Here is a 23,329-nt window from a genome sequence, read left to right as displayed (position 1 = left end):
CCTCAAACCCCTCCCTAAAAGAGCCATTTCAAAGCTTACATCTACATCTGCTGCTGTCCACTGACTTCTTACCATCATGAGAAGTGGCCTTGGAAACAGCAGTATTAAAAATGATAAAATATCTTAGAATCCAAAGTGGTCAGGGGGAATTTGTGAAACGAATCGCAACCTCTGTCGTATTGCTAAAGCAATGCTAACAACAAAATACCTCTCCATGGCACTTACTCCTAAGCCTGCCTCAAAAACCAAGCGCTGGTTATTCCTAAGTAGCAGACGTTTGATTATTCATTGCAGATGCCTAGAGATGAGAGGGAAAGCAAACGGCACATGCTTGTTCTACAGGGAGGATTAGGCAGAATGAAGAGATGAGGGTTACAGGGACGATTTTAACAGCTTCCAAAGCACCGACAATTTCAATATTCTGTTTGTTACTCCAAGCTAGTGGTACAAAATGATGCGAAGACCTTGTTTATATAAAGTTAGCCTCTCTCTCCCTTTCATGTTCTGGATGGGAGTCTGTAAACCTCGTATTTTCTGAAAACAGTTGTACTCCTTACTTGACACAACACAAAGAGCCAATTAATTCTAGCCTCAGGGACATTTGGCAGGCTTACAAAAAATGGGGGAAAAAATACATCCCTTAAAAAAAACCCCACTGTACTTTAATGAACAGCTTTTTTTTTTTTACTCCTAAATCCTGCAGAAGATGATTTTCAGCAATAGCAGTTTCCAAATGCTATCATTATCTACCTTCCCCTGAGGAAGTATTTACCTCTTCTTCCCATACATCATTCAGCTCTGTTATTAAAGATCATTGATCTCAAACAAAAATATTTAAAAACCTATTATCCCCAACTCTTATTGTGTCTCATTTAGAGGAAATACAAGCCAGTGGCTGTCCCTTTGCTGCTTTGAATGGGGGTTGGACAAGGCTGATGTCGACAGAAAACCAGACTTTAGCCTCAACAGCCCAAATGAGGACGTATGCCACAAGATAAGCATGAAAGCAGATCCACTCACCACGCTGGAGCTTCACTGAAGAGAGGTCTAAACTTTTAATGCAAGCTATGCAGCAATTCAAGAGAAGAGGAGCTAACTAGAGCTCTCACTCCACGGAAGACACGGCAGGCTTTCAATCCAGAAGCACGCTGCATTATTTTCCCTTTCCTTCCTTCCTAAATTAGGTCAGAAGTCAATGGAGCAGAAGCTGTGGCTTTCTGCATCCCTTCGTCCCACTCGCCAGCCACAGAAGCTGAGCTTACATGGGGGCACGGTACAGACGGGCAATAAACTGCTGCACAGAGGAAGCAAAGTAAGATTATTTAATCAGAGGGATAATGCTAAGGCACAGGGAGGTACAATACACTCGGAGTTATCCTGGGAGCAGAAGGGTGGAAGTTGACACTTCAGTACTCATTGTTTGTATCTGTGTACAAAGGTATTAGGCAATACAAAGATAAAATGGATCTCGTTTTTCTGCAAAGTAACCAGGTACAATTATCAGCTGAAGAAAAAAAAAAATTAAAATCTACCACACAAATCAAATGCTTTACAGTAAAACTATAGAAGCTGGACAGGGAGAAACAATCCAATTTTCTAATCTATAATTTAGTTTCTTTAGAACTTAATATTATCTTCTAGATATATTGTTCTCAAAGCATCGTTTGCATTATATTATTATTCTTTTCAGCAATATTTGGCCCATTCCAGTGCTTCACTCCTTTGAATTTCCCAACTTTCTTTGTATGCATACACATAACACCTCCTCTATACAGCCCGTCCCAAATGTTTAAAGCCCAGTCTCCAGCCCACATAAGGGTAACATTACCTGCTATTCCCTAGAATTATCCCGTACTCTTACAAAGCTAGCTTGGCCCATCAATCTGGCTAGCCCCCTCCAAATGTTTCCTGCACCCCTTCACCACCCAACCAACTCCCACCACTGCTAACCACAACCTCCACCCCCTTCCAAAACTCCTACGTAGAAGGCACCACCAGAACCTTCCCCACAGTACTACTGCTCCCAGAGCCTCTCTGCTACAGAGAAACCCCCGATAATGCTTTGTTTCCTGCCGACTCACGCTGTCCTTTACCTGCAAACTCCTCTCCTTGCAGCTAGACACAGCATTGATGATGTCCCCAAGCCATCATCCTCCGTGATAGTCACACCAAGCGCTCCTGATCATTCCCTGTCTAGCATATACAGGAGACTCTTCTCCTGCCTGCTCCCCTCAGCCATTTTATTTGAAGTAGCCCCTACACTCTTTGCACCACTGGAAAAATGAGAGCACTTTTTCAAGTAAATGGGTGTTTCTCATGTATCTCCAGGAAGCAATACAATTCCATAACAGGAGAGCTACTACAAGGATTTGGAAAATCATTTCTCTCGATTGTTTCAATAATATTTCAATAACATTCTAGAAACTCCGCAAGGCTAGCTAACAAGGCTGCAGATGCTTTTAGAATCACTGGTTATATTGAAATATCTCTTTTAAACAAACTAGGGCATTTTGCAACATACAGTGTTCCACCTTCCCAAAAAGGGCTCTTTCCTTTCTACCTAGACATCTTCCAAAACTGTACCATGAAGTACTTGTCCAAACAAAAGAGACAGAGAGAGAGCACATGTGCATAACCATGTATTAGTTCCTGTACTAGGTAAAGCCAGAGAGTAATGTTGGCAGCTGATGAGATAATGACTGTTTTTACTTTGCCAGTTTAACCAATGTTATTGACAATAAAACGTTGTAGGTAATGATTATACACACATCGCTAGCCTTCATTTCCCATCAATTCTCTTACCTCAGAGCACTGTAACTTTTGTTATCACGTGCCCCAAAGCAGGGAAGTACTGACAGCAGCCACGCTGCATCTGCCCTGTCAGTACATTCCTGTAGACATATCTATGTGCTTTCATTCCTTCATACTCAGAGCGATCATTCACGAACATGAATGAATGAATCTGTCTCTCAAAAGACGCCAAAAGATTTGCTACTTTGTCTCCTGGTGCACAAACTGAGTTGCAGAGAGATCCAAGCCCTCTCTTTTACTTCATCTTGAAATCTTCTGACAGCCAACTTTTTGTTTCCTATTTGTACAGCTTCTAGCACAGTGGGGTGCCGTTTCACAATTTGTATTCACGTTATGACTTCCTGCAAGTAAAAAGCCTCCCAAATCTCTGTGTTGTTACCTAACGTAGAAACTAATGTCATCCCAAATCAAAGAAAAATCCAGTCAAATATTTTCAAAAAGAATAATCTGTCTGATTACTGAAAAAGTGTGTGTTTATACATTGTATATGCATACATAAATACATACCCCATTGCTAGTTATTAACCTGTACCATGGAGCTGGAAATGTAAGTAGTACGTGAGTAGTAAATTTTAAAAGATATTTATAACAAACATATTAGCGGATATACTGCAATACTTCTTGGGTCTATACGTTCACAAAGGGGAGAGCTGAAGAAAGACTAGCCTTAAACAGCATAATCAACTTTTGGGGTTATATTTGTCTCAAAAGAGGGCAAATAAGTGGAATTCCAGAGAAATAAAAAGCAGCTTTATCTGCCCAAATAACAGATACTTATGTTATGGTATGTTTAACTTTGTTCTTCCTGGACAGAAAAAAACCCATATATTTAAGAGTATAGAACATAGCAACCATCACAACTGCTTGCCACGAACTTGGAATACGAGAGAGAAAGAAATGAACAAAAACAGTGAAAGGGAGAAGTATGTGTATTTTAATATGATGAATAATAGCTATCACTTTTCACTTGCCATTTAACACACAGCCCGTACTGTACACTGGCTGTGTGCTGCCAGTACTCTACACTGGCTTCCACTGAAAGAGAACCAGATCTTTTCTACTGTCGTTTTCCCTTTAACAATTCTCCAGTAGATAAAATGATTTTAAAACATTCTCAAATATTTTAAGCTGAACACTATAAAGACTGACAAGAAGGCAAGGGGTCTACAACAACAAATAACCTTGCTTCATAAGTGTTTGGTCCAGAGATGTCCCCACTGCATGCTTTCAGCCCACGGTATACTGCCAGACAACTTTTAATACTGGTTGCAATCAGTGAGGTAACTCTGCAATAGTCTCTTGTGACCTGAAAAAGACAACTGACATCTTCAAAACATCTCAATAGCTCAGGAGCCTAAGCTCAGCTGGCAGTCAGTCAGACTTGAGCTCCTGCACTCTTTAAAAACAAATCAAGTTACCATCTCATCAGGTCTGGGTCCTGAACACGGGTTTTGAGTTGGAGTCCCAAGGCAGGGAAGTCTGCCGTGTGCACACTTTCATTTCTCTATTTAAAATGGATTTGCAAAAGTGGTCATTGTTATATCTGTATACATTAAAATAAGGCACAGCAAATCCAGGCCTGACATTCAGGTCTGCTTCTACGCCATCCTCTGCTCCCTCCGGAGCTCTCATCCAGCGCTACTTTCCACAGCACCGGAACGCTGCTATTTGATTTTGATTTATCACAAGTGAATTATTATAATGAAATCACCAACGCGATTTAAGCCTCTGAGAAAGATATGGTTGGACTAACAAAAAATTGTTCTGCAAAACAAGCAATTATTGTTAGGTTCACTGGATATTGGCCTTAGCAATCCAACTGATTATAGAAAGTTAATGATTTAAAAAGCAATGAAGAAATAAGAGATTAAATCCTTTAAATCTGCATGAAAGACTCCAAGAGGAATTTTACAGTGATTTCCACTGCATATTTTATTAGATATGTGATATTTTATTCATGGGTAAAGCAAATATAACAATTAGGAATAATTAGCATTTCAGCACAAAGTGTTATCTAATAGGTTAAAATACACATATAATTCTTCATTTAAATTCTGTATCTTCACATTTTCCCCTTTCTGGTTCAGAACTTTTTCATTTAGCATAGCATTTACAGGAACATTATACAGCTCCTGAAGAAACAGAGACAACTAGTGGCTCTCGCCTTTGATATCTTATTTCCCTCCGCTCCTTGCATTTTTACTCATTTTCTTTTTTCAATTTCCTCTTGAGCACAGCTTGTCAGATAAACCCAGCATAACTTTCAGGAAACTTTTTCCCTTTCATCTTTTTTTCCATCCTACTCCGCCCGCATTCCAGAACTAATGCGTGCAATAGAAAACTACTTTAAATCTAACCCTGCACTTACAAATCCACCAGTCTGGAGTTGACTAAAACTACAGTATTTGTCTCTGTACCACCTCTTCCCACTACAACTTCACTGCCACAGAGGAATACTGTACTTACTGTTTTATCCTCTCTCATTAAGCAAGTGGGGTTTTTTTTGTTTTTAATGCAACACTTAAGAGCTCACAGTATAGCCCTTCCTTGAGCTGATGTGGTTACCCCAGACCAAAGCAGGAGCAAGACTCTCCAGCTGAAGTGCACTCTGCAGTACAATACAGAATACAAAATACCTCCTCTGAATTAAGTATATTATCACTGAAACTAGAATATAAATTTTGAACCTTACAAAATTACAGCACTGCACAATTTCAAGCCTGTTCCCTTGCCAAGTTTCATAACTGTCATCCAAACGCCAGTACATTTCATCTACTAACCTTCCATTTCAGCCTGTGTCCTCCCTGTTACACAGATCAGTTATAACTCTCCAAGCCACATAAACCATTATTAATTATAGTGGTTGCAGACGCAAGAGAATCTTTCCCTTACTCCATCATCTCTCACACAACCTTTGGCCAACAACAACCAGAAGACAAAGCCTGACTCCTATAATGAAGAATAGCAGAGGAAACTGCCCTGCTGGTGCTCATGGGAAGAGACTGAAGTACAGAAAGATAGGGCAAGACAGACACCTTTTCCTCAGCCATTCTTCCACTAAGTGCTTCCATTTTAGTCTCTATGTTTAAATTACTACTTCTACATCAAGACTACACAACTAAATTCTGCTTCATAGTGGGAGACAACAGAACTTCCTCTTCTCCCTGTGCTGCTTCAAATACATGAGCCAGCTAAAACCTGTGCCCAGAAGGTTTTGCCCAGGTCTTCCTTACGTGGTGTTGAGGATGGTTTAACTAGCACGGCATCACACGTACTTAACATGCATTTAGCACATATTCTGTGCCAAGTATCACATTGTACCAGCTCAGTATTGCACCTTCTCCAACACAGTCTACTAGCCTAGATGAGCAACGAACCCATGGTCAACATTACTCTAAAAGAGGCCAACGTAGCTCATTTTGGTAACTACTGCAAGCAACAGGTCAACTCCTACTTGCTAACAGACATAGTAGATAGTGCAGGAAGATAAAAGTAACATCACAGAAGGAAAGGAATTGCATCTGTATCCAAGAAGCTCAGTAGAAAGCTAGTTGCTAGACAGCCAGTCAGTCTAGGGTACAAAATGCCCCAGAGAAACATGAGCTTTCATGCCCAGTTCCCAGCCATTATGACAGTTTGCCAGCAAACTGCGTGTTATGCTTTACTGTTGGGCTGTGACTGTCATACTTGCCTCTTGGCACTTCTAGATAGCACAAACAAATGAGTATATCTGGGGCTCTCAGAGACGGGTGTCAGCATGACTGGAGCCATATACCAGACTGTAAGGCCTATAGGATGCACAGGTGTGGAGCCATCCAGGTTTTGACAGACATGCCAAGCCTGCCTCTGAAATAAATTTTTTCTTCCAGTTTCACCAGCTTCGATAATAACTTATTCCTTCTGGAATTTAAATCTAATTAAAAAAAAAAGTGACATCTGAGTTTGCAGATGCAGAAAAGTATCCTAGTTTGCCTCATTACCAGTGTATCACCTGAAGTCAACATTTTGCACATACCAAGCTGTCGTGTATCGTACTATATATTTACATAACATGTTTTCAGAGTTTGATTATCTTCTCATATTTGCTCAAAATATAGATCATTTTATGAATACTGTTTTCTTTTCCTATAGGTCACTCTTAAGTCCAAACAGCAACAGTAATTGTTTATGTCTAATAAGTTTTTTAAACACTGAAGATATAAAACACAAACTATGGTTGGAGAGTGTGTAGATGAAGAGAGTTTTACCATGCTGTCATATGTAATTCAGGTAATTAGGAAAATTAACTAGAAACTGATAGCCAAACAGAACTACTCTTTCATATAAACTATTTTTAAAACCATTGTTAGTGTGCTGGGAGAAAAAAAAAAAAAATCAAGCAATGGAGTAGTAGCAGTGACAAACAGTAAAAATACAAACCTCAAAAGGCAAAAGCCTCCAATAAATTTCAGCAAAAAACAGACTGTCATGGCAGATTATAGATAGCTATATATCAAATGGAAGAAAATGATGTCAGTTCAAGTCTATATCTAGGGAGTAACCTAATGGCTTACAAAAGTCATCTCCTGCCAATACCACTTGCTTTACAGGGCCAGGGAGTGGAAGAGAACCATACTTAATGCCTTTGTTCATTAAGTTAAATGAACCTTAGTTGGTAGGTTTATGTAGTCACAGTCTTAAAAGATTTTTCTCCAGTGTGTTTTTTCAAAGATGGCATTGTGAGAATAAAGACTCTGTGCATCCATAAGTAGTCATCTGAAAGCCATCACTGCCGCTGCGTGTGCTATGTCAGGCATGTTAGGACACCACTTGAAAATGGATGGTTGGGGTTTTTTTTCTCCATCTTTATCAAGGACAAAGAACTTGAAATAACACTAAGAATTATTTAAGAACATGAAAAAGAGCAGCCTGCTGTAGTCAGCAATCCACGGGCTCACTTTAAAATCTTCTGAAGTCAACTAAGCGACTCACCTGGATTATGACAGACTCTGGATTAGGCCCTGGTGATCGCTAAGAAACACTCCAGAAAGCAGTGACACCTAATGGCAAGCAAGCCTTTGGAGGGTAGAAAGCCATAATCTATAGCATAGGAAATTATCCCTCTTTAGCTGCAGAGTAACTAGTGCTGAAACACATTATTACATGGACTGAAATACTATCACAAATCTCAGCACCTCGGATAGAGTTTAAGAAATAGCACACATAGAAACACAGAGTACATCACGCATGCTGTGCCTTTAAGTAGAACATAGTTACTAATAAAACCTACTGGCTGCTAAGCCACAGCACGCTGTATTCCAGGTCTTCATCCATATGTATGTTTAAAATAAGCAAGTAACCTTGGCACATTCTAGAGCAGGGAAAACAGAGATCTGAACACTCATCTGCAGACATTATAGGCACGTAGAGATTTATTTGTTTTCAATAAATTTGTTGTGCTTGCTTGTCCTGCACTTTACAAAATGTATGAGAATATTCTAATGAACAGTTAGTGACATACACTACATACCTTCTAATGAGGCTTTACCAATAGCACAGCAAATTAAATTCCTATTACCAATGCACAACACAATACAAGCCAAGCTGTATTGTAGTACAACAGCTTACAAGACAAAACATGGACATGCATACGACCGAGCTAGATGACTTCCCTTCCCTTACAGAAAAAAATTTACATTTTAAGGGCACCACCATATCAACAGAACAAGTAAGCAACAGACCCCATGTTGGAATTGCCCTGACTTTATTATCCATGGTACAGAAGAGCTTAGAAGTATGAACCAAAACTCAGGACCCAGCAATGCTGGGAACTTGTCTAACACAAGGAATGCAGCAGTCCTGGTTTGCAAAGTCTAAAAGCTGAGAGAAGTAAGGGAAGAGCAGATCTAATTATCTCTCTTAGAAAAAAAATATAGTATATATATAAAAATATATATTTAAAGTATATGTATAAATGCATGTAAAAGCACGTATATATAAGTATATATTATGTATTTCTGAACTTGCCATTGAAAATAAAAAAAGCTAAGGGCAGCACACAACTGACTGCATATGACCGAAGCCACTGATAAACATAAAAAAACCAACTTGCAGTAATCAGGGTGCCTGAACTATTGCTGCACACCGCTGCGATGAATTAGCCTTTAGAAATACTTTAGCGTATTCTTTCAGCAAAAACTTTTGTATCGTACTATGTGACCACTGCCCTAGGTGATTTTACTCCACCTAGTACACACATATTTGCATATATGTTTCTATATGCACAATAGGAAATCCATATGCACATACGGATGTATTACTATGTACATGCCAAGGGAAAAAAATGAGCACAAAGTACAAAATAGAAAAGCATGAGACCAACTGTAGAAGATACAAAGCATACACAAATTGTGCAGTTGACAAGGAATGCCACCTAATCCCTGCTTAATTAAAGCACTGTTCTAAACTCCTGTTTAGGGAGTGAGGAGTGTGGGACGACTGATGTATGAAGAAAATATCAGGCAGCGTGGCTAATCTCAAAGACTTTGGAGCTTTCGAGCTACGTAAATCAGAGCGACTTTTTGAATAGCCTCATAAAACACAAAATCATTGCCATTCCACTCACGACTTTCAGATTCTTCCTACAGCATACAGATCATTAGGAAACTTCTAAGCAATCAAGTAATGTGGGGCTGATGAAATTACTCAATCAATGCATGGGCTGAGAGAAGCAGCATAATACAGAATTGCACAGTTTTGACATGGTAACCCTTCCCCTTTCTTTTTTATATAGGGGTAAGGAAAATTACAGTGGAGTCGATTCATTTCAACATTTTCACAAGAGTGCTTAATGTAGTCTTTCTGAACTGCCAGTTCCTATTTATAATAGCAGGGCAGCAGAAACGTACAGACTATAAGCAGCCTTACCAACATTCAAAATATGATACAGGAAAATGTTTATTTTTAAATGTGCGCATTTGCATACACACAGACCTGCTCTAATGATCAAAAGCAGCAGCTATAATCATTCAGAAGACAGAAATATGAAAAAGCGTATCACAGATAAATACCAGTCACCGTACCCCTCCCACTGCCATCACCGAGTCATTACTCTCTACTCACTAAATTGTAACATTTTCTGTCATTGTCTAAGAGACAACTGATAATATAATTCGATACAGAAAACAGCCCTTTGCAGGAAACACATCCAATAATACATAGGCAAGCAAGACAGTGCATTATGCTGAAAAAGTAAGTGCTATCAGAAAAAGGGTATGCACAGGTAACGTTATTTCTCATGACCATCTGCCCCTCCCAAATATGGGAAAATATTTTCCACTTGAATATCTTAACACTGTAGAATGACAAGAAGATAATGCATTTATTTTGTTTCTTGCCTAAGGCATCAGTACTACTTCTGTAGTATTTCTTTTCCTCTGAACTGAGCATTTTGTTTTCTTCTTGGGCTTTATAAATTCTTCTGTAGGTAATTTGTTCATAGAGTACCCTACTACTGCTTTTCATAACTCATATAAATACAGTTTATTATTTATGTCTAAATATTTTATACGTAAGTTTACTCAGTACAAGTGGAAGAAAACAAAAGGGGGTCAGAACATCCAGGTCACAAAATACAGTGGTGTTACTAGGGGCCAAATTTTCATCTGTAGGCTGTACAAATTGGAATATTTAGCAGTCTACCCATTTAGTGTTAAATTAGTTCTAATTTCAGGTCGTTTATTTTCAGTGTATTCATTCTAACAGATGTAAAGCTCTGTGTAACAATTATCAGTTTGCCATTTTCATGGCAACATAAACCAGTCTATAAAAAGAGGTAATCCCCTTGCCAACTGTACTAATTGTCTCTCAAGACAAATTAATCGTGTGAGAAGGAACTACTTTGGGGTTTTTTTTTTTTGTTTTCAATGAAGATTTACTGTGTTGATGCATCTAATCACTAACAGTGTTATAAAAAACATCAGTGGTAAAGTGTGTTACATTCGTCATATATAAACAAGCGAAACAAACAAAATTGTCATTAAGACGAAGAGAGAAAAGCTATTGTCTCCCTTGATGCTGGTGCAGAGGCATACAGCTCGCCCAGCAACGCTCCGCTCCGTTAGCCGGGAGGATGGGAGACAGGGGATTGCACAGAAACTCATCTGCTGCACAGTCAAAATTTCCCCCCAAATCCTAAGATTTGATCGGCTTGTTACAAGCTCTTAAGAAAGAAATCGTAAGACGTAACCGTCTCCTAGTGTCACTTTAACAGTCTACAACTGGGAAGAATTTTTAAAAAAAGTCATTCTCCCTTTAAAAGGAGGGCATAAAGCGCTGCCTCCCCTGTACAACATTTGATGCTCCAGTGGCACACAGCTATAAGGACTGACCCTTATAAAGTTGCGGTACCTAAGGGAAGCGGCAGCCCGTGGGCTCCGGGGTGGGGGGGCGACACGAAGGGCTGGCGCATCGCTGCCCAAATACCGGTGTCCTGCAGGAAAGCTCTTGACGGCCGGGCTTTCCAAACGCTCTTCCCGCTTCCCTTCTCACAGAAACCCGCTACGGATCCCCACGACAGGCACCGGCAGACATGTTTATAAAGCCAACCCCGGGGAGAGCGGCGGCTGCCCCACGGCCGCGGCCGGCACCGCCCCGGGGACCTCCCCAAAACCCCGGCGGGCCCCTGCCCCCAAATGCACCTTCCCCGGGGCAGCGCGGCGCCGGCCGCCCGCCCGCCCCCGCGTTTCCAGGCTCCCGCTCCGCCTGCGTGCGGTGCCTGCAGATGGGCGAGCGGCCGCGGGGGAAGCGCCCTCCTCTCCTTTCCTTCCTCTCCTCTCCTTCCTCTCCCTCTCCCCGCGCATCCCCGGCCGGCGCAGGGGGGCGACCCGCTCTCGCCAGTCGCGGGAACGGAACGCCGCTCGGCAGCGGGGCTCGGCGCTTCCCCGGGATGCGCCCGCCGAGAGGGAGGGCTGCCGGGCCGGGGATGGCTCCGGATAACGGGGAGAGAGAGGGGACGGGCGGCAGGAGGGAAGCCCGGCGCCCTCTCCCTGGCTGGGAGTGCGGGCAGCGCCGTGCATGGCTATCACCCGAGCTGCCCCACCGCCGCCGCCCGCCGCGGCCGGGAGGGGGGGCCCGCCGCCGCTGCCAGCGGCCCCCCCTGCACCCGCCGCCGGCGGGGGAGGCCGCTACCCTTCCCGGGCGCCGCGGCCCCGGGAGGCGGCCGGCCGGCCGGCGGGGTGGCGGCCCGGGCAGGGGAGCGCGGGGCAGCCGGAGCCCCCCCGCCCCTGCGGCCGCCCGCCCGCGGGATGGGAAGCGCTCACGTTGCCAAACCACCTGTTCCGCCGCGGGAGAGGAAGGCGGGATGGGGGGGTGAAGGAAGGAAGGGGGGGAGGCTTTGCGTGGCTGTCACGGTGGTGTGGGAAATGGGGGGAGGCTTAGGGTCCCCCCCGCCCGAGGGCGAGCCGGGGCAGGAGGAAGGGCAGCTGGAGCTGAGGGGCTGCGGGGAGGAACTGGGGAAGCGCCCGAGCCCCAGCCCCCCCCAGATCATCAGCGGCGCAAAACCTCAAGGTCTAAAGCACGCACATACCCAGCCGACGAGAAACCTCTACACAGAGCGGTAGGGGGAAAAGAGGACGCCTAAGATCGTGGTGGAAAGCAATTGTAAGACAGGAACAAACAAAAAAAAGCGAGCGCGCAAGGGCTAAAAGAGAGCGGGGGCTGCGGGGGGAGGAAGCCTGCCAAGAGAGGGAAGGTTGCAAAGGAGAGCTGGAAAAGTGTCCAGCAGCACCAGCAGACACAGCACCCCCTTACCGATATGAATGATTGAATCTGCAATCGCCGCTTTCCAGGTTCGAGTCCAACAGACGGACACGACCAGGATGAGGGAGAAAACTTCCATCTCCTCCGGAGGTCCAGGCTTTGTAACACCAGCTCTCTTCGCCAAACGGTGCCACCGCGGAGGACAGCGCGGCGCAGGAAACCCAAGAGTTTGAGGTGCCGCCGGCGGAGCGTGTAAATCCCGGTGGCTGGCGCACAGCCGCGGCTGGGCAGGGAGCGAGCCCGGGGCTCCGAGCGCCTCTCCCCTCGGCCAGACCCCGCGTCACTTCGGGGGGCTCCTGGGCAGCACCAGAGTTGCTGGGAGCGCCGGCAGCAAATCCATCCAGCCCGGGCGCCGCCGCGGGCAGCAGACGCCTCTGCTGGTCAGACGATCCCCATCCTTCCGCCGGGTCCAGGGATCCGCTCGGTCCCGGCTGCTGCACAGCAACTTCCAACCCACACCACGCACACGCTCACACACACACACGCACGCAGACACGCACACACACAAGCACACGCACAAACCCTCTTGGCCAGAGCAGCCCCAGGAGCCCGCAGCAAATAGCTCGCCTTCAGCGAGGGAGGAGGAGCGGGCAACCGGGAGAGCAGGCGATCGCGCTTCCAGCAGCCAGATTCCTGCAGGAAAAGCCCCCCCGGAGGCCAAAAAACAAAGTGAACTTCAAGGTAATGCAGATAGTAATGCAGAGATTTCCCCCCACCCTTCGCTTAAAAAAATTGCTTCCCACAACTGGAGGAAAAAAAAAAAATAAAGAAATCTGCAAATCAAGCCCAGCGTGCTGTCTCTGTCGCGCAAGGTAGTGGTTGGACAGGGCAGGAGCGAGAGGAGGAGTGCCCGGAGCAAGGCAGAGGAAAGCAGATGATGGTCTGCAGGTTGCTTTTGAAGCTTGCTTTGCTGGTGGGATGCAGAGAGAGCTGGCAGCTCCAGCACCAGCCAGCACGTTGCCTAGAAATGGATCACCTAGGAGAAGGAGAGAGAGAGCGAGAGATAAGTGCTATCAGCCAGAGAGGGAGAAACAGAGAGAGCGAGTGAGAGCGCTTCTCTCTAATAACCACCTCCTCCCCCTATCTGCAATACAAGGGAGAAACAAAATAGAGCTCTCATCTCCCTTGAAATCTTCAGCTGGGACTAAGGAAGACACATAGGCAGGACTGCATACAGCCTAAAAATACATTAGGGGGAGGGAAAGGCGGGAAGGGGGGGATTTTTTTGAAGTGTTATGCTCAGCTTAAAAAAAAAAAAAACCACCCCATTTATTTAACCTTGTAACTCCACCGCAGGTATCAAGTTCAAAGCTAGATGGGCACTTTTGCTTCTCGGTCTTTGACAACTGAGTCAGGGACATTGCTTGAAGGGGAAAAGGAAAAAAAAAAAGAAGAAAAAATCAGGGACACCTGGCCTCAAGGGGAAAATGAAGACCTAAAAATCTATTAATATGACTTTAATTATCTGTGTTCTTGATGGAATTCTCACAATTCTTTAAAGCAATGAATTGGCTTTTTTCTTCCTCTCTCTTTAGGTAGTGGAGAAATTTCTATGGGAAAACATTTAGAGCATACTTTTCATGTTCAGGGTACTATGAATTCATTAACCAATTAATCCGCAGACTTCTCATGCTGTAGTTAAATACATTATCCCTATTATGCTGACAGAGAATTGCACAGAGAGGTTAAGTATGTTCCAATAAACTAGTCTAAATCCTCACTTTATGTCTTATTACACTTTCTTCTGACTTCGATTTTTCTAGCCACGCTAGAGACAGGATGCAGAAGTCAAAGAATGGCTCCAATGTAGTGGTTATATCCTAAACTCACCTAAGCCATTGATAAGACCCGGTAGCCTTTTTAGAGGTCTAAATGGGGGGTTGATCAACCCCTTTTCTTCAGAAAGAACCTTTTTTGAAGGCATCTCCTTAGTTATAGCACTTAGATTAAGTTCATCATATCTGACTTGCATATGTCTTTTCAGCCATGGGACTAGACAGCAAACACACTTGTATACCTACAAAATTTAAGGACTTGGTTCAAGAGGAAGAAATAAGATTTTTAAGACAAGACAAACTAAATCAGTGTTAAAGAGCAAGATAATTGAATCTATTAAAAAAAAAAAAAAACAAACAAAAAAAAAACAAAAAAAAACAAAACAAAACCAAACACCAGCAGCAATTTCCACATTGGCAGGTGAGTACTTCCCTAAAAATGGTAACGCTCAAAAGGCTTCAAGCCAGATCCAAAGCACAAGGCAGGGCTCATCTTTTCACTGGCTAGAATGGGCTTTCCCTCTTCTAAGAGCTGTAACAAATCACAAGTAAAATTGACTTTAAGTGACAAAAGAAAAGGTACGTAAAGAGAACAAAAAATGATGACCAGTGTGAAGCAAAAGCCTCACAAGTTGTGTCACTCAGGTACTGCATTTGTCCGTATCCTCTGTGCAAGTCACAGATCTGTTATCGATAACAGCAAACAGTAAAAAAAAGCTTTTTTTTTTTTTTTTTCCTATAAATGACAGTTTATGCACAGTATCAGTGAGTGTAACGGACATTAGTTTTACAAGTAATAAATTCTGATTCATCTGAGAAACTTTTGGAGCTGCTTGAGTCATTATTACTTCTCCACAAAAGAACAGAGTTCACAAGAAATATTAATTCGCTTCTTTGGGGGGCATGTCAGAGCAGTACTCTTTAATAATGTACAATGCACAGTAGGCAAAATAGGAAGTGTAATGGAAACCTTTGGAAAATCATAACTTTTTAATCCTCAATTTAGATAACACTAAGAATTTTGAGGCCTTATCTAGAAACCAGCTATCCTTACTGACTCTTTAAAGCATCCAGTACCCTGAATTGGCCACACTAAATGGAAATTTTCACTTAAGTCTGTAGACGTACTTAACAGGACACGAGGCACAGCCAGGAGTTTGTAGCTCATAAATACCCTCTAACTAATAAAAAATGCTTTTGGAGTATAGCTCTGAATAATAATTCCAGTGGTAAAGAACACTACCTGAAAATTTGAGAGGAATGAGACTGAAATAAATTTAAAAAGTAAATTCAAATAAACTTACTTTAAATAATGAACACATTATTGACTTAGCATGCATCTGCCACAGAGGTAAAATCATTTGCACTTCCTCACTTTCATTCTCTTCAATCCTTATTCATTAAAAACAAAAACTGGTGTCATCTATTTAAATAGACTGAAAAAATCTTATGCTATGTGGTTAGTTCAAGGTGTCAGAGAAAAATGTTGAAAAAGGATAACGGTCTCTTCTATTCAGTATATGCTAAGCATTTGCAGAAAGTTAAAGTTAGGGAAAAAAAGAATTAAAAGATTCTAGAACAGGAGTTACTGATACTGTGAAAATATTATCCTTAAAAAAAAAAAGACTAATAATCAGATCTGGGCAAATGCAGGCCTCTAATAAGCCATAAGCACCATTCTCAGGACTTCAGTGATTGCTGCCTCAGGCACTTTGGAAGCTTAAGTCCCACACATTTCGGCCACACTGCTCTTCCTTTGCTACAGTTTCCCTCCCAAAATGTCCTGGGTTACATCAACATCACTTCAGCTCCACCATTAGCATCCACGGGAGAAGCACCACCAGCAATCAACCAATGTTTCTAGCAACAGGGAATAGTTGTCGTCTTTGTAGTAGTCTAACTAAAATGTGGTTAATGGTTGATGTACCTTATGTTTCTACTGATCAGCTATTACAGTGTTGCACATTAATGCAACCCCTAGAGGAACAGCAAAGAAAGGATGTTCTTGTAAAACAGATGCAGCAGGGGGAAAAAAAAGGTGTCCATCTAACATTTATTCCCTCACACCCACGCATAGCACTCTGCTTCCTTAACCAAATCAGCTTGGGACCTGAGCTTCTATCTACAGAGGAAAGATAGCTAAATACAGAAGTCTCACATGCCTTTCACTCATCTAAAGCCTTAATTTTGACAACACTATGCCCCTTTTCCCATCTGGTTGGCCATACAAACAGATCTGGCCATGCAGAGGTCAACTTTTGATTTGTTTAATTCTCAAGTCCCCGGAGATAGTTCAGATATTTGAAGAAATTAACATAGCAATAAAACAGTCTCACCTACAACCTTCAGCGTTGGGAGGTAAACAGAATAGCTAAGCCTTATAATGACAGTCCTAAATTACATAGCAAGTATTTACCATTCCCACACATGAGCATTAAACATGCCTTTTGCACATGAGAAGTCAATATTTTATATTCAAGTGTATTGCTTAAACTTACAAAAAGTTTAGATGATACAAAATCAGATTACACCCTAGGTTAGTCCACCGGTCCATTTGCTCCAACATCTTTTTCATGAAGGCCCGTAAGTTATTACTTCGGGGGGGGGGGGGGGGGGGGGGGGGGGGAGACACGGACACACGGAACACACGACAACAACAACCACCACCCCAAAAAAACAAGACCCAGTATGCACCCGCGCCACTGTTCTGTGCTGTGCACAGCGGAAAAGGGAGTAGGGTCCTTCCTGACCCTACTAAGCCATCACCTCCTATGTTGAAGTTTGATATTCAATTAACCTTTTCATCTTAGCTTGCATAGTTATAAATGTTGTTAACAGTCACAGAGTTATCCTAAAAATAAAATAAATAAAAAAGGAAAAAAAAAGCCCAGCAGCATTAAAATTGGTGACCTTCTGTAACAGTGAATTCCAGCAGTGCCAACTGGCTGTGAAAAATAACATTTCTTTTACTTGGTTCTAATTTACTCCCCCCTCTTTCACAAGACAGTTCAATATTATTGCATTAAGGGGTGGGATTAAAAAGAACTGATCATCTGTTATAGGAGAAGAACCATCAATCACAAATATGTAACAGTCATACCCAAATTGGTATTGATGCTATCTGAACATGGGAGAAAGGCCAGGAAGACCCACCTACTATTGCTAAGATTGGTTTCTATTTCTGGACTTTTAATATCATTTGTTTGCATTTTCACTGCAGCTTCTTCTTCTTCTCTGAGTCTTTGTGGGTCATTTTTTAAATGAATGCTCCTGACGGGACAATTAACAGTAATTTTGTGAATCTCCATATTTCTTTGGTGGCTATATGGAAGTATGTGCTTTTTTTCTCTCTCCAGATGATATTTGGAAGTTCTTATTTGTCACCAAATAGTAACATTATAGATGAAATGCAGGACCCTGTAACATCCTCAATACTACAGCTCTCAAAAGATAACAAGAAGATTAGGCAACCAGATCAGCATATGCAGCTCCCTGCAGAGAGCCATTTCAGTGGGCGCAGGATCTTCCTGTAAGGATGCCATTCCTAGATCATTTCCTAATTTATATGTGACGAGGTAAAAAAGTTATCATTAATATTAATTTAATTCTTGTTACTTATGATTATTATGATGTAGGCTGTGAGAAGATCTGCCTAAAACTTGGTGTACTTAAGGCTGGCCAGATAAATTTTTCATGATAGTAAGACAACCAACCACAGGCCTCCACCCCCTAATTTAGGTAGGACAACATGTTCCATTTGACAATGCTATTTCAATCCAAATAACACTGAGTTTCCCCACTTTTAAAAACACAAACTGACAAATATCCATCTCCTTGCATTGCTATATTTTTAAAAAATAAATGCATTCTTAAAGTGCTGATATAAAGCAACTGCCTGACAGACCTGTCAAGAGACCACATGCCACAAGCAAATGTTCCTCTGCCACTGACCTGGCACCCAGACTCTCAGGGAAAGCTGCTAGCTCTGACAAGTTACTTCAGTTGACATGTCTACTCAATCTTTGCTTTACCTGGCATAGCTTCAAACAAGAAGTCATCTGGGAGGGCTTTAGTTAAGGACATCTGTCCGTTAGGAAATAGACTTGCTTCAGTGACCGCCAACTAACCTTTAAATGAAAGCTTTAGCCTAGTGCCAACTTTAAGGTTGTTCTCTGTACTATGGAAAAGGTCCAGGTTAATAGGACCATTTGAATTCTAAGTAGTGACCCAGACGTTGACTCCATCTGTCCTGTCACACTTTGTGGGAAACATGCACTCTTGGGCCTCTGTCATCACTTCTGAATAATGGGCATAATCTTGCCTTTACTTAATGGAATAGTTTGAGGACTAAATTAGTTCATTTTTTCAAATGCAAAGTATTATATCCTTTTTCCAATTTCCTTCATTCTGTTTCTCCATAACTTAAACATGTGAATGTGTGTATATCTGCAAGAGTGTGTGTGTGTGTATGTGCACATGGAGATAGATAAATAGATAGAAAGTAATTTCATTTGGCCATTGTACAAATAAATAGAACATTAAATATTTACTGCGTTTCAACAGACAGTGCATGTTGTGGCCTTGAATATCGTATCACAAAGGAACAAATACCAGTATTCTGCTGGGCAGAAGAAATAAAAAAAAAAAGTGTGCAGTACGTAGCAAGGATTTCAAAGGTTTTTGCTTTTTTAAAACTACATTTTTACTGAGTTTAGTTGAGAGCTTGTGTCTTATCCTTTAGCTTCACTACACAAAACTCAAAGTGGTTATGAAGTAAACTCAACCCTTAGAGCAACCAGTGTTATAAGAGTGAATTAGCAGGGACTGCTGCTGAGATAGATTTATTTTGCCTCCCTTTAAACTCGTGTTATAGATCTCCTGTGTTGCCTGAGCCATCCTGTTATGTGCCTCACTTAGAAGCTGTTATGTTAGTGGAGGGAGGACACAGTGCCTAATTGCAGTAAGACTTCTTGGACATGATCTGAACAGAAAAAAACTCGAGAAAACAAAACAGACAGAAAAATGGTATCAAGTCATTCATTTCATTTGCACAGATGAGAACACTGTGCTCTGAGATATATAGATATGTAACATCTTTTCAATCTTACCTAGGTTAAAAGGAAACCAGAGAGAATAAATTCGCCCTTCTCTTGCTTCATCTGCCCAGTGAGTACTAAGTATCAAGCCAAATTTCTCTAACGCCAAATCCTTCTGTCTCTGTAAGCACCCAGCTAGTCGTCCTCCTTCATCTCTGAGAACATCTCTCAAACTCCCTCTTATTCGCCACTTTGCAGAGTCGTTTTCTCCTCCAGAACTTTCCTGGTTCCTCCTGAAGATGCCTTACCATACCTCAACACTGTATATATACAGTTTCACTCTTCTTTCTTGCTGGCACTTTGTGTTTTTCTAATATTATTATTATTCACCACATTTCACAATCGTGGCTCTTGCTGCTGTCTTCCCTTTACCCCTTCTTTCCTTTCCCTTCAAGAGCTGTAGAAGGGTGAAGGAGATGCAAGGCACTTTCTGCTAAAGCCTCCTCACAATTATGTCAGGTGAAAAGCAAGTCACAAATGGTGGAGAAAGCCAGTAGGAGAAGCAAGAGAAGCGGGGGATATGCTGACACCTGCAGCGGCAACTACAGTTTGTACCTATGGATCTTCTATTGGCAGCAGGAGAGGAGTCACTTCAGCAAGTGGTCAGTCAGGTCTAAGATGTTGAGTAGGGTACGAATGACAAATGGAGAGACAGCACTCTTAGCAGCTGGTAAAAGACATGTATGTTTTCTGTCTGATGTCTGTCCATCTCACTCCTAGCTCCTCTCCTGATAACCTTTAATGACTTTTGGCTCATTGTAGCCACAGGTTCAGGCTATAACTAGAACAAGGGCTGCTTATGTTCTGTGGAGAAGCCACCAAGCTAAATACACCAGTCACTGGGGAAGGTGTGCACAGAGGAGAAGTCGTCAGGAACGCTGGAAAACCAGCTTTGAGAATGTGATGCATTATAGGGCAGAGGAATCTGCAGAAAAGCTTTGATGAAAGACAGACAGCAGAGCGGTGGCAGAGCATGGTGAAGTCACAGTTCAGATCCGAGTAGCTCTTCATGTAGCCTTTTAGTGTCATACAGCTGAAGGACTTGGACTATTCTGGATAGTACACGGAGTGAAAGAGTCAACCAAGAGCAAACCATTTTAACTGATCTCATTCTACATCTTCACTGCTGCTGAGAAGAGAGGAGAGAGTTTCGACTGTGACAGTAAAAGAAAGGCCAGTCAGAAGTCATCACTGAACCAGAAATGCCACATGCTGTCTGTTTGCTTCATATCATGCAGGACCAGAATCAGCTCAGTCTTTGCTACTGCGGGTGGTGGAAGAGATAGTCGGAAAAGCTTAGTATTGGAAAACAGAATTATTGTTGCTCTGTGAGCCCATGGTTCAAGCAAGGGAAAACCCAGCATATTAGATTCTTTTACGTATTTGAAAAAGTTAGCAGGAAGCCTGTTAAATTTGATGGTTTAACAAAAATATGACTCAATTATTTGTGAAAGACAAATAGTGCAGGCATTGCTAGTTATTTAACACTGTAGTTAAGCTGGCACCTGCAAAGCTGTACATATTTTTCTATTGCATCTTTATTTAGTAGTAATCATTAGTGTTATATTGGGACTTCTAGCAAGACTAAGATTTCATTGTGGCAGATACAGCACAAAATGCATAGCAAAATAGTCCTCACCACAAACACAGTACACTGATTACACAGAAAAAACAAGAGTCAGGAAGGGAAACAAGTCAAGCGTATTCCCAAGGTTGTGTGTCAAAATCCGAAGCAGAATTTGGATTTCCCAAGTTGCAGTACAGCAAACTCCCCACCAAAACTATCCACTCTTTCCTGGGTGCATTTGAACACCATCTGGTCTCTTTTGAGCAGAGGCAGCAACATGAGAAAAATTACTTTTACCTGTGAACTTGCACATGTTTCTAGTATCAGGATCCCAGAAACATTTGATAAGTTGTTGTAACACAAGATTTGAAGTATGGTGTGTGCCACTTTCTGTGTGCTGGCTTTTAAAAAGAATTCTCAGTACAAAATGTACAAAATAAATCTCATGTCTTGCCTAAGATTTGCTGTCCAATGCAATTATTGGTGATACGTTTTTCGAACAAACAAGAAGTTAACTGAACCAAATGAAGACCCAGGTAGAGAAAGATGACTGCTAAATTTGAGAACTGTGTAAATCACTAGTCTTTATGTGAAGAGTCAAATAATTCTCCATGCCAGAAGGCACTAATTGGTCATTACATAGTTGGATATTAGTACGTTTAGCACAGTCTCTGAAAGAGTTCTTATGTCCTTCATCTATGAGAGAAATATGTTTCTATATCTAAGAGTCTTTAACCATTCTTTATGATGCTTGTTTTCACACTGTTATTTTCAATAAGAATTCCTCATCTTTCCTTCATTCCTTTCTCCCCAAAAGAAATACTAGATCAAGGTAGCTGAAATAACCTATTTGAAATTTCTTGCTTTGATGCATTAAACATAATTTCCTTCTCTCTGTGTTTTCATCATAACAAACAGCATCATTATAGTTGACATTTACCTTATTCTACAGTATTTCTGTCATAAATTAAGAAAGAACCATTAGATCTGATGACATGGCAATGAAGAAAGTACCTAACTAACATGATAAATTATTTGTGGTGATTTTTAAGATAATTCAGTTTTGTCTATACAGTACCTAAAATTAAAATAACCTATTTTTCTCAGTTGCACCTGGCTTCTGCAAATACTTTTCACATAATATTTACCCTGTATAACAATCCCAACAGGACTGGCAAGGCCACATAATTCTGAAGTGCTACTATTTCAATGAAAGCCAGCCAGAAAGACTTCATTTCAAAGTGCCTCTTGAAAACATACAATCCTAATAAAACCCTACAATAGATGGAAAAAAGGAAAAACAAAAGTAAAATTATCTTCCTATTATGACCTACTTTTCATTGATGCCTACTACTTCATTTGCTTAGAATTACTAACAAGTGAATTTTGAAAAGAAAAAAGCTGCATTTTCTATTTTGACTAGGTTAAACATTTTCTTCACATTAGTGAAGTCATGCTGATAAATTAAAACAATTCCTATTAGCATAACTGTAAAATGTTTTTTGGATTACTCCAGATATTGAATGTTTCTGCATCATACCCGTCACACACACACAAATATTCTACACTATCTATTTATATTACAAGCTTTCCAACCGTTACTGTTCTCCATGTTCTTTAATCTCTTTTCATTTTTCCTCTTTAATGTTTACTTTTCTGGTCTGTCTCTTTTTCATCAGCTTAAGTCACAAAAAATAAGCAGATGGTCAGTATACATTTAGGTGACCAGTGAAGTATAAGATATTTCTGAGCACCTACCTGTTGGATGAAATGCTGAGAACAATTTCACCACCAGGGATGATGACAAAGTGCCCCATTCTGTTGTCCTTTGCCTCTCAAGTTTGTGGTCTGTTCTGAAAAGGCAAGTGGTAACAATAATTTAGCTCGTTTAAGTGTTACTTGCAGTGAATACTTTCTACATCCCAGTAATTAAGAGCATAACCACTCTCCCCCCCCCAAATGTTACTCCATAAAGCCTCATTTTAATCTTCAGAAAATAAGCTATTGACAGTAATGTAGTCAAGTGTAGTGAATGGCTCAATAACATTCAGTACTTCCATTGATCATTTGGCTACAGAAAAAGGGGGAGGTATTCAATAAACAGAATGCTTGCATATCTTAAACTATAACAACAACATAATTTGAATGCTTAGCAAGGTCTAAAAGAAAAAGCTGAGCACTTTATGCACCTTAAAAAACCCACCTTCTAATACTTTATTAGACAATTCTCCAAGTAGTGTAACACTGCAAATGCATATAAATTATTCTTGTAGATAAGCAGT

The 23,329-nt window shown here is 41.5% G+C and overlaps 1 protein-coding gene across 2 annotated transcripts in view; it reads right to left on the bottom strand.

The window, feature by feature from the left end:
• The window catches only part of GRID2 (glutamate ionotropic receptor delta type subunit 2), a 735,317-nt gene extending 722,629 nt beyond the window's left edge, over positions 1 to 12,688 (bottom strand). For both annotated transcript variants that reach the window (XM_075499270.1, XM_075499271.1), the window contains exon 1: positions 12,601 to 12,688. In XM_075499270.1, the coding sequence (XP_075355385.1) occupies positions 12,601 to 12,688 (88 nt within the window). The remainder of the gene's footprint in view (positions 1 to 12,600) is intronic.
• Positions 12,689 to 23,329: the final 10,641 nt, after the last annotated feature.

The sequence above is a fragment of the Mycteria americana genome, chromosome 4 (assembly GCF_035582795.1).
Source record: "Mycteria americana isolate JAX WOST 10 ecotype Jacksonville Zoo and Gardens chromosome 4, USCA_MyAme_1.0, whole genome shotgun sequence".
Classification (NCBI taxonomy): Eukaryota; Metazoa; Chordata; class Aves; order Ciconiiformes; family Ciconiidae; genus Mycteria; species Mycteria americana.
The sequence above is the reverse complement of the archived record's forward strand: the minus strand, read 5'-3'. Positions and strand labels throughout refer to the sequence as shown.